At 40.0% G+C, this 15,256-nt stretch overlaps 1 protein-coding gene across 1 annotated transcript; it reads right to left on the bottom strand.

Annotated features, from left to right (window-relative positions):
* Positions 1 to 10,691: 10,691 nt before the first annotated feature.
* Positions 10,692 to 14,335, bottom strand: dnajc8 (DnaJ (Hsp40) homolog, subfamily C, member 8). The gene is made up of 9 exons (XM_027023371.3): positions 14,217 to 14,335; positions 12,966 to 13,067; positions 12,777 to 12,833; positions 12,607 to 12,673; positions 12,331 to 12,425; positions 11,861 to 11,932; positions 11,457 to 11,548; positions 11,117 to 11,192; positions 10,692 to 10,825 (listed from the first exon to the last, which is right to left on the bottom strand). The coding sequence occupies exons 1-9, from the start codon at positions 14,289 to 14,291 to the stop codon at positions 10,706 to 10,708; spliced, it is 756 nt and encodes a 251-aa protein (XP_026879172.2). The 5' UTR covers positions 14,292 to 14,335; the 3' UTR covers positions 10,692 to 10,705.
* Positions 14,336 to 15,256: the final 921 nt, after the last annotated feature.

Here is a 15,256-nt window from a genome sequence, read left to right as displayed (position 1 = left end):
ATCACTTCAGCACTGTCTTCCAGGAACTTTATCCTACTAATATCATGCAATATATTCACATAAACGTTTGACCAATCTGGCTTAACTAAGCATTTGTTTATATTTCAGAAGAAATGATCAAAGGCATGGTGGGTGAGGCCATTACTGAGCTGAAATAAATTTTACTTAAGCACACTGAAACAAACAGCAAACGTCTTGGTGAGAATAATTAAAAAGTGGTAGAAACGATGGGTAAGTTGAGGTCTTATACTTGGAAGAAAACACAAATCAACCAACCTCAGAAAAGATAAAGGAAAGGAACAGATGCCCTAATACAACAGTGCTAGATTTGAGGAACTGCTGATGTTAAGCTATTGTACAACTAAAGTCAACATAACAGTAATAAGCTTTAAAGAATTAACAGGAAAGGTGATAGTGTATGATGAAGCTGAGACCAAAGCCATTAGACAGCTCATGTGTATTCATGTAGATGAGAAGAATAAACCCAGCAACTAGCTTCTGGGTGAGTACTGAACATAACTGCTAATTTGTTTCAAAACAGGAATAAATATCAATAGGAATATGCCATAGACCAGCCTGTGAGTACGATCACTGAGAAAAACCAGGAGAGAGACAAGGTAGAAAGGCCAAAAAATCAAATACAGAAAGGCAGGTACAGACTATGAGGAGAATGAAGCTCTGAGTAAGAATGAGATAAAAGCTTCAGGAAAAGCACATTCTCTGGATAACAATATGGCAACCCTCTGGGAGAGTACCCCCCAAGAAAATTATAACACACACGTTTTAATGTTATGCTGAATGAGGAAAACATGGGATGAAATGTTAAATAATGGATATGAATACCAAAAAAAATTGAGAATGAGAGCGATGTAAACAGGCAGTTTCTGATTTCTCTAATTATATAGAATGTATAGTTCAAATTGTACTCTATAAACTCTATAAATTAGAATTATACTCTATAAGAATTATAGAGTTGAAAAGAATTAAATAAACACTCACCTATGTTCAGACATGTAAAGAAATGAAAATGACCATGAAAGGAGCACAGGCTGGGTCTCTAGCCACAGAGAGGAGTAATGCAGTTCTAGATGGCAGAAATGCAGATCCTGAAAGGAGCACACCAGCTCTAGAGAAGACAAGAACAGCTCCTGAAAAGAACGCTGCTTCAGAAAGGAGGGACAATGTTCCAGAGAGGACTGCAGCTCAAGTGAGGAGACGTGCCATGCTGGAAAGGAGCAGCAGCTCCAGAGGGCAGAAATGCTATGCTGCTCCAAAATAGTAGGACTGCAACTCTGGACAGCAGAGGCCTGTAGCTCTGTGGCTAGAAATCAAGACATCAGCTCCAGGAGGACACCAGGTCTAGAGAGGACACCAGGTCTAGAGAGGACACCAGCTCCAGGAGGACACCAGGTCTAGAGAGGACACCAGGTCTAGAGAGGACACCAGCTCCAGGAAGACACCAGGTCTAGAGAGGACACCAGCTCCAGGAGGACACCATGTCTAGAGAGGACACCAGCTCCAGGAGGACACCAGGTCTAGAGAGGACACCAGGTCTAGAGAGGACACCAGCTCCAGGAGGACACCAGGTCTAGAGAGGACACCAGCTCCAGGAGGACACCAGGTCTAGAGAGGACACCAGCTCCAGGAGGACACCAGCTCCAGGAGGACACCAGGTCTAGAGAGGACACCAGCTCCAGGAGGACACCAGGTCTAGAGAGGACACCAGGTCTAGAGAGGACACCAGCTCCAGGAGGACACCAGGTCTAGAGAGGACACCAGGTCTAGAGAGGACACCAGCTCCAAGAGGACACCAGGTCTAGAGAGGACACCAGGTCTAGAGAGGACACCAGCTCCAGGAGGACACCAGGTCTAGAGAGGACACCAGCTCCAGGAGGACACCAGGTCTAGAGAGGACACCAGGTCTAGAGAGGACACCAGCTCCAGGAGGACACCAGGTCTAGAGAGGACACCAGCTCCAGGAGGACACCAGGTCTAGAGAGGACACCAGCTCCAGGAGGACACCAGCTCCAGGAGGACACCAGGTCTAGAGAGGACACCAGCTCCAGGAGGACGCCAGCTTCAGGAGGACACCAGGTCTAGAGAGGACACCAGCTCCAGGAGGACACCATGTCTAGAGAGGACACCAGCTCCAGGAGGACACCAGGTCTAGAGAGGACACCAGGTCTAGAGAGGACACCAGCTTCAGGAGGACACCATGTCTAGAGCTGTGACACGGGAAGTGAAGACTGCAACTTAGCAGGGGACATCAGCATCAGAAAGAATGCACATTAAAGTTTACAGCCCTATTTGACATTTCCATGTAAATTAATATATATATATATATATATATATATATATATATATATATATATATATATATATATATATATATTAAGGTTTTACATTTAATTGTATAGTTTTAAAAAATGAGCAAATAGTGCAGCCTACAAATATTAATAATACGAATATATCAAGGATGAGTGTAAGTGAACAAAAGAGGATCAATTATATAAATCGAAATATCAGCACTACATACAAACTACGCCAAGTACTACATACATATTTAGCCATTGTAAGAGAAATAAAATGGCTACAACATACAGTCATGCCCGTTGGGGTGGGGTGGGGGTTAAAGAAGAAGAGAGGAAAAAAGTCCCATGGCACCTTAAGTCCTCAAGACATAACCATGTCTAAACTAGCAGTTACAAAGTCCTCTTACTAAATAACCATGTCTAAACTAGCACAGTTACAAAGAAGCGAATTACAGTGTTTTGTTCCTTACAAAGTGGCAGAGGGGAGCTGGATTAATTTGAAATACTCAAGAATAGAATCTTAAGTTAAATATTAAATTTATAGGTGGAGCATCGAAGTATAGCTCTCGTTTTGTCAAGATTAACAAAATGCAAAAAATGTCTCAGCTAGTCAGAAACAGATGGTGGAGTACGCGGTTTTTACCTGAGTAAAATAAGTCTTTTAGACTTGTCTAATAGAGTAGCACATGCTATAAAATCAAGCTACAAAGCAGACATCAATAGAATAGATGGCAACACTCCAAACAAGGTCGTTACAGGGATAGGATCAACCGGAAATTTCAGTTCTTAGAAAGAACTTGGAATGTATTAGACCAAAATTTAATAAGGAAATAAGCTTTTGAAAATTCCCTTTTATCATGTAAAATGAGCTATTATGCCTAAGTGAAGACTTGTGGTAATGTTGCCACCAGCGGGGTCTCCTTCCTGCATTCTTTTTGAGTTCATTATATTGACAATTATAACTTTGTATAAAATTACATGAAGATTACTCATACATTTCATGAGACTACATGTAACGTATCTGTTGGCAGGAGCGCCGAGGGTCGTGGACCAGGACGCACACTCTCGATAATGTCAAACCTTTATTAACACAACATACGAATAACAGTGGCACTCACACACATTGCCAACAGACAACAGGTAGACATAGAACTAAACACCGACTACACACGTGTTTTGACATACAGTAGCAGACTAACAGAGGTTTAAATAAACAATGAAACAAGACGTTAAACCCCGTACAGGTGCGCGCAGTCATGAAGGGCGTGGTCACACACGAGGGGAAACCCCTTGCACGCGGCAGAAAAGGGGAAGAGGGCCAGTAGTGGAAAATAACTCAAGCGTCTGCAGAAATGTGCCCCTCACAGGCCACGCTCCCGCGCGACTAGTGTCGTAAAGAGGGGGAGGGGAGGATAGCAGACAGATGCTTTTCCCGCCGCTGGTGGCGGTTTGGGGGTTTTATAGTTAACTGGTTGATAAAGAGTATACTTTGTTGTCAGCTTCTTAGCTAGTAAACCTTCAGCTCACATGAAGTAGAGAGGCGTCAGAAACCCTCTCTCCTCTGCCGTTGACTACAAGACAATGAAGCAACTGTAAAAGTGACTGCGTTATCCACAGAGTAACTCAGCGTTCATGTTCTCCTTCTCTAACGCCAATCTGTGCACATCTCTACCATCTCACTTTAAGCCCCGCCTCCTCCCATCTACAACTCCCTGATGGGACAATTAATAGATAAGAAGATGTGTTATATATTTGATTTATATCTAACAATTTGGTTTGGATAATGAATTCCAAATATGGGCTGCTTTATATATTTATTTATATAAGAGCAAGATTAATGTTTGAGTGCCTTAACATACCCTTAGCATATGTTTAAAGCTCATTGGAATAGCACTGATTACATTATAATACTGCTTTGGGTGGCAAGCAAATCCATGTTTAATGGTGAAGTCCTGATAGTCAAGAATGAAGAGGAAAAGAAGTAGGAACTTTCTGACATAACGCAACACAATGTCCCGATAGATCAACTTCCTAATATTAAACGATTACAGACTTTCTGTGATTTCTCAGGGCTACGTACGCATGTGCTCACGTTAAGATGACATGGTTTGTATTAACAAAAACCTGTTTCGTGTTGGCAGTTTCCAGCTGTGTTTTCTATCACAGTATATAGACTCAGGCCATATGAAGGGTGCAAAAAAACAGATGAACTTGTCAGTCAAAGAAAATAAAATGTAACATTTTTTTAAAAGAAACAACATAAAGTCAAGTGCAGACCTGTCCATGAACCTCAATAAACTGTGCATGTTGGAACTGTGGTGCTCGTTTAAAGGGTCTTTATCATTTATTAGCATTATAATCATGTTAATCTTAATCAAGGATGAAGGCAATTTCCTGATACATGATTCATCATAGCTTCATTATACAGGCACATCTAGGGTACATCGGGTTTGTCCCAATGTGAGGACATCTGTACGACACGACATCACATTTTCTCCATTATAGGAGTACTTCTCTAGTATAAGAGTATTTCTACATTAGGAGTACCTAATTGGATACTTTGCTGTATTTTCTCACCTGCAGAAATGCCCTTTACAGCACTGCATCCCATCTTGTCTACTGGAAAGGATACTGTCATATAGGGGTGGAATAGAAGGCACTTCATTCCCCTTTTCCATGGGAAGGGCAGACATAGGGATTGTCAAGTTTAGATTGTTGCAAGGGTACATTATCCAATTTGCTTTCTCTAGAGGGAACATCATCATCATTTATAACATGAAGGGGTCCCTGGAGGGCACTCATTTTTTCCCAAGTGAAGGACAGTCAGTGGGACATTTCCTATCATTTTCTCTCATTTTCACTACTCTAGAGGACACTTTAGCGACACTTTTCAACTATGAGGGCACCAGGGGGTGTGGTGGCCCACCCAGTGACACTGTGACTATTATTTTGAGCTCTGAGTTAGCGTGGTGTGCTTCCTCACTTTATCACCCCACCCCACACACACACACACACACACTCACACACACTCTCCCACCCCGCAGCACTTGCAGTAGGTCCCAACCGCAGCAGTGAAGTCTCTGTCAGACTTACAAAGGTTTTTGTAAAGCTCTCTGTCAGTGTGTGAATAACCAGCTACTGCTAATGTAATGTGTGCTCTTACATTACTAACCGCCCTCATCCATGGTCTGGACTTCCCTTATGGTGAGAGTTTCTGCTGATACCAGTGTAAACAGTGTCCAGATGTTCTGTATCTGGTTCTACAGGATATAGTGACTGTGTCTCCTGTAAGTGTAGCATAGGAGGCTGAGTTGCAGTCACCTGACCTAAAGAGGCTATAAAACAAGACAGCAATAAGGTTTGACTTTTTCCATTTTATGTGTAATATGAAAGGTAAGCAGTATATTTAGTTTTATAATTATTAGAGGATCAAAGTCATGGTTGCTGTGGGTGAAGTTGCTGGGGCAGGCAGCTCTCAGTCATGAAGTGTTCATCTCAGAGGACTATAAACACTCCCAGAGCACTGAAGCACTGAGGCATGTCCTGATAATGCAAAATGTCCTGCAAATGCAGTGTCCTGTTACTATGGAAACACCTTGGCTGCAGTGAACATACAAAGTTGATACATCCAGAGAAACAGGATGTTTCGGACAGAGGTCCTTCATCAGCTGTGGAAGCAAAGTGCTTCTGAAATAGTAGGAGCAAGAACCAGCAAAATATACAGTACCAGTCAAAAGTTTGGACCTACTCTTTGTATATTTTTACTATTTTCTACAAAATACAATTTAGTAACACTTCGCACATTTGTTTGTCTTCTGTTTACTTCTGTTTCAACTATGCTTTTGAGCATTCTTTCCATCTATGAGCATAGCTAAAAATCACTGATTACCAATTCTAAAGAAATGTTGTTCTTAATGCCCACAGTCTCAAAGGCTTTTAGTTCCTAACGGTACAAACTGACTTTGATGATTTAAGTACTTTAAGAAAGCTAAATATGTATTTTGGCAAAGGACCCCTTAGTGGGGGTGAGTAAATTATTACATTTTAAAATGACATGTTTTACTAAGTATTTTGTTGTAAATCCTTGTCTGCCTGATGGAACAACAAATTCATTCTTTTTCTAGTTCTGTCTAACTTTTATAATAATTCAGACATTTTCTCCTCCTGTTTCAGTTAAAGATTGTTTTGTTAACTTTAAAACGAAAGTAAACATGCTGTAGTCTACTTTTGAGAAGACAGGAAATTGTTAGCTAATTGTAATATATATATATATATATATATATATATATATATTTATTTTTTTATTTTTATGTGCAGGATGCAATGTACCTTTGACTGTGAGATCTTGTCTTTCATGCTCTGGGCAGTTGTGATATTAATTTGTTATACATTTTAGAGCAGAACCCTGCCCCACCAGAAGGAGCAGTGGCTAAAGAAGACAGTGACCTGTGAGGTCACCAAGGACTCCCAGCCTACAGTCTCCAGCACAGTGAGCAGAGATCACTGCTCTGATCTATATGATCTCACTTACCTGCTTTAACTAAGCACACTTTTTTTTTTTTGCTTAATTTTGCTCTGTTAAAGGTGTATTTTGATGTTGAGATATCCTACAGTTCCATATCAATAAAAGACAACAAAATTATTTTAAAAATTGCTTTCATTTTCATTCTAAAATGTTCTTTATGGACATTATAAGTAATTTGCATTGTGAATGTCATTTAGATGGAAATTTCGAATCTATGTTTGCAAACTATTATCTATAACAATACATTTTGGAAAACACATATATAAAATATTAAAGCCAGTAATACTGGAGAATACTAGAAACTTCTCATAAAAATCATATTAAATTGATGATTATAATCTGGAAAACAGACAAAAAATTATCCCCAAAAAAAGAAAAACCAGTGTATAGTTGCAGTTGTAGTGTAAAAAGGTGCATGTGTGTCATTAGTCAGTAGTATGAAGCAGGCCTCTGTAGCCTCGGAGCTGCCACGGTGCAGGTATGCCACTTCTACATGAGCTGTGGGGCTTGGTGCTGTGACCTCCTTCTGGTCTCCTGGGAACACTGAACATCTGGACGGAGCTGCTCTATTTCAGGATCATGGAGGCGAGGCACCCCATGCATGTAAATTTCAGTTTTATTCATACAACACCTGTGAGACTGGCATTTTCTTTTTTTGTGTGTATGTGTGTGAGTGCTAGGCTTGGTAGGTAAAAACATTTTATTATTTATAGCACATTTAAAACCAAAGTGCAATCAATGAACATGGTTGCCCCACCATCCGTTCTCCACTCACATTCACATTTTCATCCATATTCAGAACACCACACCAATACTATTTCAAACAGGCCCTGATATGTAAGCACTACATATAAACAATTACTAAAAGCCATTCAATAAAAATATATGTGGATTTAAAAATACATACCGCGGATGCTTGCTTAATGTCAGCTGGCAGACTGTTCTGGAGTCCAAGAAGGCAAGAACACCTGTGCTTTAACCAAAGGGGAAAGTCCAGGGGTTCCAGGAACGTTCCTGGAGGATATGGTGTTAGCATCTGTTTTAATTGTATTTAGTTTTAAGAAACTGTTTTCTTAGCCTTTCTGAGCCATACTGTAACATGACTGCTATTGTAGTTTGCATCTGAGAGTTTTTTATATGCTATCCCATTTATTAATTAATTAACAAAAGATTTTCTGCAACAGTAGCCATATTAATATTTTATATAGCTTCAGGAACAACATCTTACATGGTGGGATGCAAAAAATCAGTCTGCCTTGTTCCCATGTTAAACTGTTACTGCCCATTCAAAAACTACATCTCCCAGTCATCTCAAATATATAAAGTACTAATTCATCTGCAGTTATGTATAACTTTAAATGGATAACAATCATCATTGTTTTCCAATAAGTCCTGCATCAGAAACAGTTATGAAACATCATATTATTAAGCACCTTCCTTTAACACTGACCTGTGGGGTGTGAACGTGGCACTTTGCTTATAAATACTCTACACTCATGGGATTAAACACCAATCAGATTGATCCTTACATTTTTAAAAACAAATACTTATTTGAAACAAATACTTATATTTATAGATTGAAAATCTCATTGTGTATTAATTCACCAGAGTGCAATTACCACCCATTAATAATTTCCTCTTTTTGGGGGGTGTTTTGTGTTCTAGAGGAGTAATATTATAGAATATTCATTATTCCAATATTTTTTTAATGTTTGCTTTATACTATGACTGAATAACATTGTTATTGTTATTTATGTGTCATACTTAACTGAAAGTATATCATGTAATGAAAGGTCTATTTAGAATGTAATCTTGTAAGTTGGTTGATGCCACAGGGTTGTGCCATGTCCTTTAGTTCACCTGCAGCAGGAGCTCAGTTTCTGGGCTTTTAGTACGGTGCTCTGATGCTGTGTGAACACACAGATATCAGGACAGTGAACACTCATACAGTAGTAATCTCCTGCATCTTCAGTCTGGATACATGTGATGGTCAGAGTGAAGTCAGATCCAGATCCTCTGCCGCTGAAACGAGGTGCGATGTCGGACTGTAACTCGTTTGCCTTTAGGATAAGGCGTTTAGGAGTTTCTACAGGCTTCTGAAGATACCAATCAAAAAGGTGGATACTCCCAACCTGGGTACACTGCAGAACTGCTTCTGCAGCTGATGGTGACTCTCACCTGGTGAAAGCAGAGTTCACTGCAGGACTGACTTGACCCCTGGATTCTAGAGTAATACATGTGCAAGAAGAGCAACAGATTAATTATAAATAAATCAATATATATATATATATATATATATATATAGAGAGAAATTAACTGATTCTAGGTCAGTAAATAGTATTGCATCATGTCATACATTAACATAACCATTTAGACCACAATAAGTCAAATCTTACCATGACACCAGAGGGCCAAAGTCCAGATCAAGATCAAGATCAAGGTCATGTCTGATGCAGCTCAGTCATGCAGTGTTAAACCTGAATGGCTATACACAGCAGGCCACAGCAGGCCTGAGATAACCGTGAGAAATCATTACAGGTTAGAGAGAGTAGATATGACGTGCAATATGATCGGGACTTTACGCGCTTCTCCGGGTTTCTGCATGGACCAGTAGAATCCTTTAATCCCATTACCACATTGACAAACTGGTTTAAACATCCGATGCTGACTGTCTCCTGGAAGAGGTCACAGCCCTACTGGAGTCTAAGTCACTATCACCTGACTGGTGGACTCTGGAAAGGCAGAAAAGCTGTTTTGATTTTAGCTAAACTATCACATATGTTCCAGATAATTAAGATAGCTGAGGAAAAAACTATTAAAGACTTTTAACCTCAGCGAATATAGCTAGTGGAAATCAAAGACATGGCTGCCATGGGTGGAGCTGCAGTAACCTCATAGGGCTATAAACACTCCCAGAGCATTGAAGCATGGCCTTTACTGCGGCAAAACATAAGTACAATATTGAATCAAACAAAAACCAAACACCACCCTAACAGCAATTCCCGTTTGATTTCAAACGCATTTCTTATTCAATGTTTCTTGTTAAATCATGCATTACTTGTACTGTAGTAGCATACTTTACGGGTCAATACTTTGTATTAATAGCATGTTTTCTCTCCTACATAAGCAGGAGTGAGATTCTCATACTTCTGCAGTACTTGGCCAGTCTAGCGTACAACACTGGAGCTTAGCGTACAACACTGGAACTTGAAGACATTCCACAGTACTGACTGAGATTAAACTACATGCACATGTGAGTGGGTCATTCTCAAGGTCAACAAACACCAACCCTAATGAACACAACACAACCCTTAATTTAGTGCTACAAACAGGTTTTTATTTTTTGAACAGGGTTAAAAAAAAAAAAAAAAAAAAAATGTAAATGGGAAAAATACTACTAGTAGTTCTCATGTTCACAATTTGTCATGTCAAAGTCTTTCAAGAGTCACAATTTTCACAAATATGTACATTTAAAAAACAAACAAAAACAAACAACCCCAAAAGCACCCCTCAACCTACAGACCTGCTTGTTCATCAAGGAACTTCTGTGGAGAGTTACAAGTGTGTTTGTGATGGACATATTAAATGTCTGCAAGCATCCAGTCAAACCACAAGACCCATCCTCCTCCTGGCAGATGAGAAAAGACTAGAAATGGCTGAGAAAAAGAAAAAAAAAACAAAAAAAAACTGCTGATCCACAGTGCCCCTGTTGGCTGGATTAAGAATGTCATTCCAGAAAAGCAGGCCTATTATGGTATAATTAATAGTAAACAGAAAGGCCTGATGGGGGAGGTTTGAGGGAACCCCTGGGAGGGGAAGTCCAGGAGGTGAGAGGAGGCAGTGAAGGACTGGGCTCCTCCTCTCCACATCACTCTCTCTGCTCCATTTTGACCTTTGGGGGCTTGAGGAACGTCCTGTTCTTCTTCTCCTTACTCTTCCCTTTGGCCTGGAAGTTCCTCCAGCTGTCCACACGCCCATCCCTGGATTCCTTCCCAGACAGAAGAGTTGACATGAATAAGACTTATCACTGTTATTTTATAATATCTGTGTTTATAAGCAACAGTGTGATCAAGTGCCAAGATGGCATTTAGGAGTGTGGCTTAAACCACAGTTCTAGATAATAAATTTTTTATTGCCATTGTAACCTCAAATATAATGGCACAACAGAACAAACATTAGAAATAATTAACTTGGATGACTGTGACTCTCCAATATTCTTGTGAACAATTAAAAAGCCATTTTCTCAGGATTTTCTAAATATATAAACGCACAAGCGTACCTCAAAGTTCTTCTGCCATTCTCTCTCACGTTTGGCACGTTCTTGGGTTTCAATCTCTTCTTCTCTTTGTCTTTTTCTGTGCAAAGTGAAAAACAAACATTTAAATATACAGACAAAAACATTTTTATTCTGTGGCAGTTCAGGGGGACTTCCTGTGGATCACCAAGAAAAGATCCATAGCCTGTGACAAATGCCAAGTATTAATATAACATACACTATAATTAGGCAAGTATTTTACTGACAGCAGTAAGTGTCACTTCAATAACAAAATGGTACAGAGGGACATGGGAGGGTGAGAGAGAGCAAGAGGGAGAGCACATGTGAGAGAGGGATGACCTACCTCTCATGCATCTCCTTGGCTTCTCTTTCCTTCCTCTTAATCTCCAACTCAGCAAAGAGCTTCATTGTCTGTTTGTATACCGCTTGCCTGAACTAGGAAACAGAGACTCTCATTTTGGTCTCGCCATGGTGTCATGGACCAGGTGCAAGTGAATCAAGATTTAATTTAGTATGAATTATTACACCCTACTAATTATATATTATATAGGTGTCTGAAAGCACAAGTGTGCCAATAAATTAAATTGGCCAATATAGAGGGCTGCACTTTTTTTCTCTCCCGGATTTTCTGGACCAAAAAAACAGAGATCAACTCAAATAAAGCATCATAATGCACGACACAAAACAAGATCAAGTCCTGTGCAACAGTGATGAACGAAGCCTGTTGTAGAGGAAGTGAAGCCGCACCATCTCCTGGTCATCCTCCTCTATATCTGTGGGCTTCCCGTCCTTCTTCAGCTGTTTCTTCTTCTGGATCATCTGTCGGTACAAGAATCCACAACCATTTTAATCATCTAACTGATCCAAACATATTTAAATTGACTGTGTATCCATAAAGACACCTAGTGTCAGCTTTCCCGGCCGATGTAGACTTTTCAGATCAGTTCAGTCCTTCACACCAACTGAAGGAGAGTAAACTAAACTGACATAAGATATGAACAATTTTCTACCCAACATTAGCAGACATCATTGTAACTTTAACATTCTCCTTCTACCAGGTGTGTTGGCCAGTGACAACACCTCACGCGTGCGTGCGTTTTCTCCCTCTCACACACACACACACACACACACACACACACACACACACACACACACACACACACACACACACACACACACACCTTTATGCTGCGTGGAGGCAGTTTCACAGCACTCACCATGTGCTCCACATACTCCTTCCCTGCATGTATCACATCCACAGCCCTCTTCTTCTGTTCAGCATCCAGAAGAAGTTTATATGCTTTATCAACAGCTGCAAAACATTTAGAGAGTTAGCTCATAACATGCATCTGCACAAAACTACAGAATAGTCTGGAACCCAAATACCTTTAGCAGACTCGCCCCCAGACCACAAGGCAGTGCTTTTATTTGCATACCTGAGATGAACACTACATTAAATGGGCCATTTCTCATTCTCACATGAGAAGGCTCACCTTCAAATGCCTTCTGTGCTCTGTCTGCATCATCCTGGTTCTTGTCTGGATGGACCAAAATGGACAGCTAGAGAAACAGATGGGACAGACCACAAATGTGAGGATAAAACACCTTATACCTACACTGCACTTATAACCAAGACAAAAAGATGTCCAAACAGCAGCCCTACCTGCCGAAACCTCTTCTTTAGTTCTTCATCTGTTGCCTCAGGGTCAATCTGTAGCACCTAAAGCAGTAAAGAGATGAAATTTCACTAATGCAACACAAAGGAAATCAGGCAAAAGCTTTAAAAGTATGCATCAATATTTCCAACACAGAGAATGGCAGACTTTCTTAAAATATCAAAGTGATTACTCACCTCAAAGGGGTTAAGATTGAAATATGACGAGCCTGGCCGAAGCAATCTCTCTATCTGCTGTTTGGAAGTCAGTACAGAGTCTCTCTTCTCAATTTGCTTCACCTGCAGGACAGAACAAAAATAGTATCGGCTCATTCGACTACCTCCATGGTTACAGCTTAAAATAAATAAATAAATAAATAAGTAAGCATTAACTATATGAACTCAGCCTGTAAAATAAACATAAAATCAAACAACAGCAAAACAAGCAGAGCAACATGATGAGAATTTATTGGACACTACATTCAAACAGAGACATTGCAAGGAATAAACATTAGTTCTGAAGGTGTAAGCTACCTAAAGATTGATTGTATACCTTGATTATATATCGTTATATATCTTTACTAAACACAAACACAATCAAGCAAGCTATCCGGTACCATCAATCACAAATTACTCACGAGCAGCTTGGTCAGCTATCGTCAGCTCGTGCAAGCAAAAAGTGAATTCTTCACAACTAGCACTGTCAGTGGGAGAGGTATTCACTCCTTATCCTAGTTATACTATTCTCTCTTCGATGACATAACCATTTGCAGTTTCAGATCTCCTTTAAAAACTATAGATAGCTACAGTGGACAGAGTTCAGATATCGAAAACATGTGGAAAGCACCATGGCGCCATCAGCTGGCAAACCTGGCACCTTCGAAAAAGCTGTGCATTAATTCCTGTGCACCGCAAGCTGTTTATAGTTAGGTAGGATAGCTAATCATGACTCGGACACAGTTCACAACACGCGAATGATCAAGAACTCACAAGGTCCCGTAGAATTACAATAAAAGAGGACTTGATAGTTAAGGCTAGATAGACAGTCAACTAACTTGCGTCAACTCGTCTCTGCAAATATAATTCAGTTCTTCCCTTGTTTTGATCGACTAGATTGAGGTCATATCCCAGTGCATTATTCAGTAGTTAACCACTATCATCAGTGACTGCTTTAAGTAACCACGCCGTTAAGTCAAAAAGTTAACATCATCCGAATTGTGCAAATAAAGACTTTAATCGAGCCAAGAAGCTCGCTTAGCTATACTAGTCTATCGAGCTAGCTAGCTAGCTAGACACCAAAATGTGTCACACAGCTAGCCAGCTATGCTAACTTGCTAACAATATATTCAAGAGCAGACTAAAGACGCTACTGAGACCACACTTTATACAATTACAACAAATATACAAGCAATTCTATATTTTGTCTCTAAACCGTAAAAACTAGCTCACTTCTGAATAAAATGTCATGAAGGCATCATCCGCAGTGCTACTCTGCGCCGGGGGATCTCCTCCTGCGGCGGCCATTTTGTATTAGACCCCCTACGGATGTGACGCCAGTAAGCGTAAGCACGTGACTGACACAACCAGTCAAACGTTTACAAAATAAAAGCGCACAGCAAAACTCTTATTTAAATGTTCACACGAAGAGGAATATTCTTGACTCATCATCTGGACAGCCACTGTAATACCCGCAGCAAAAGACCACCAAATCAGCGAACATCCTCGTCTTGTAACTCGGCGCATTTCCATACTCTGTTGCATTTCTCCCAACTAAGGCCGAATCAAATCTACGGGATGCGGACTCTGGTCTCACGGACTTTGGAATTACGTTGTGTGTTTACTGAAGTGGCCAACGTCATCACGTCAAATCTGCGAGGCCATGCACGCAGGAGTTAATGTGTAATATAGGTGATGACAACCCCTTACAAGATCGTTTCAAGATCGTTTCCAGAACAGCTCATAATAAAAATTTCTACAGAACTCTGATGATCGTGGTTGCCAGATTACGTGAATAATTTCCAGATAAAATAATGCTCTGAACCCCTTTCTAATGTCTTGCCAATACAGATTATGAAATTATAAAGAACATTTGAGTTGTTTAATTTGATGTGTATATTATGTTTGCAGATGCAGAAGTATGAATGTTTTATGCAATTCTATTGTATATATTATATACAATAATAAAATATGTACAATAATAAAAATAATTATAATGCACATCTGGTCTGCGTAAGATATGAAGGTAAGCAATGTATAATACACATATACACGTTATATTATTATCATTATTTACATTTATATAGTGCCTTTCTCAGACTCAATGGCGCTTTACAGACAGATATCAACTTTTACAATCACTACCGATGAGCGAGCTGCCGTTATTCATGTTTTAAGATTAGGATCACGTTCCTATTCCTATTCATTTGTAAGGAAGGCACGGTGCTTGTAGCAAAATTAAAGCCCATAGTCCATTATCCACGGTATTTGTC

The sequence above is a fragment of the Electrophorus electricus genome, chromosome 4 (assembly GCF_041902795.1).
Source record: "Electrophorus electricus isolate QZ-2024a chromosome 4, ASM4190279v1, whole genome shotgun sequence".
Taxonomy (NCBI): Eukaryota; Metazoa; Chordata; class Actinopteri; order Gymnotiformes; family Gymnotidae; genus Electrophorus; species Electrophorus electricus.
This window is presented reverse-complemented; position numbering and strand designations above follow the sequence as displayed.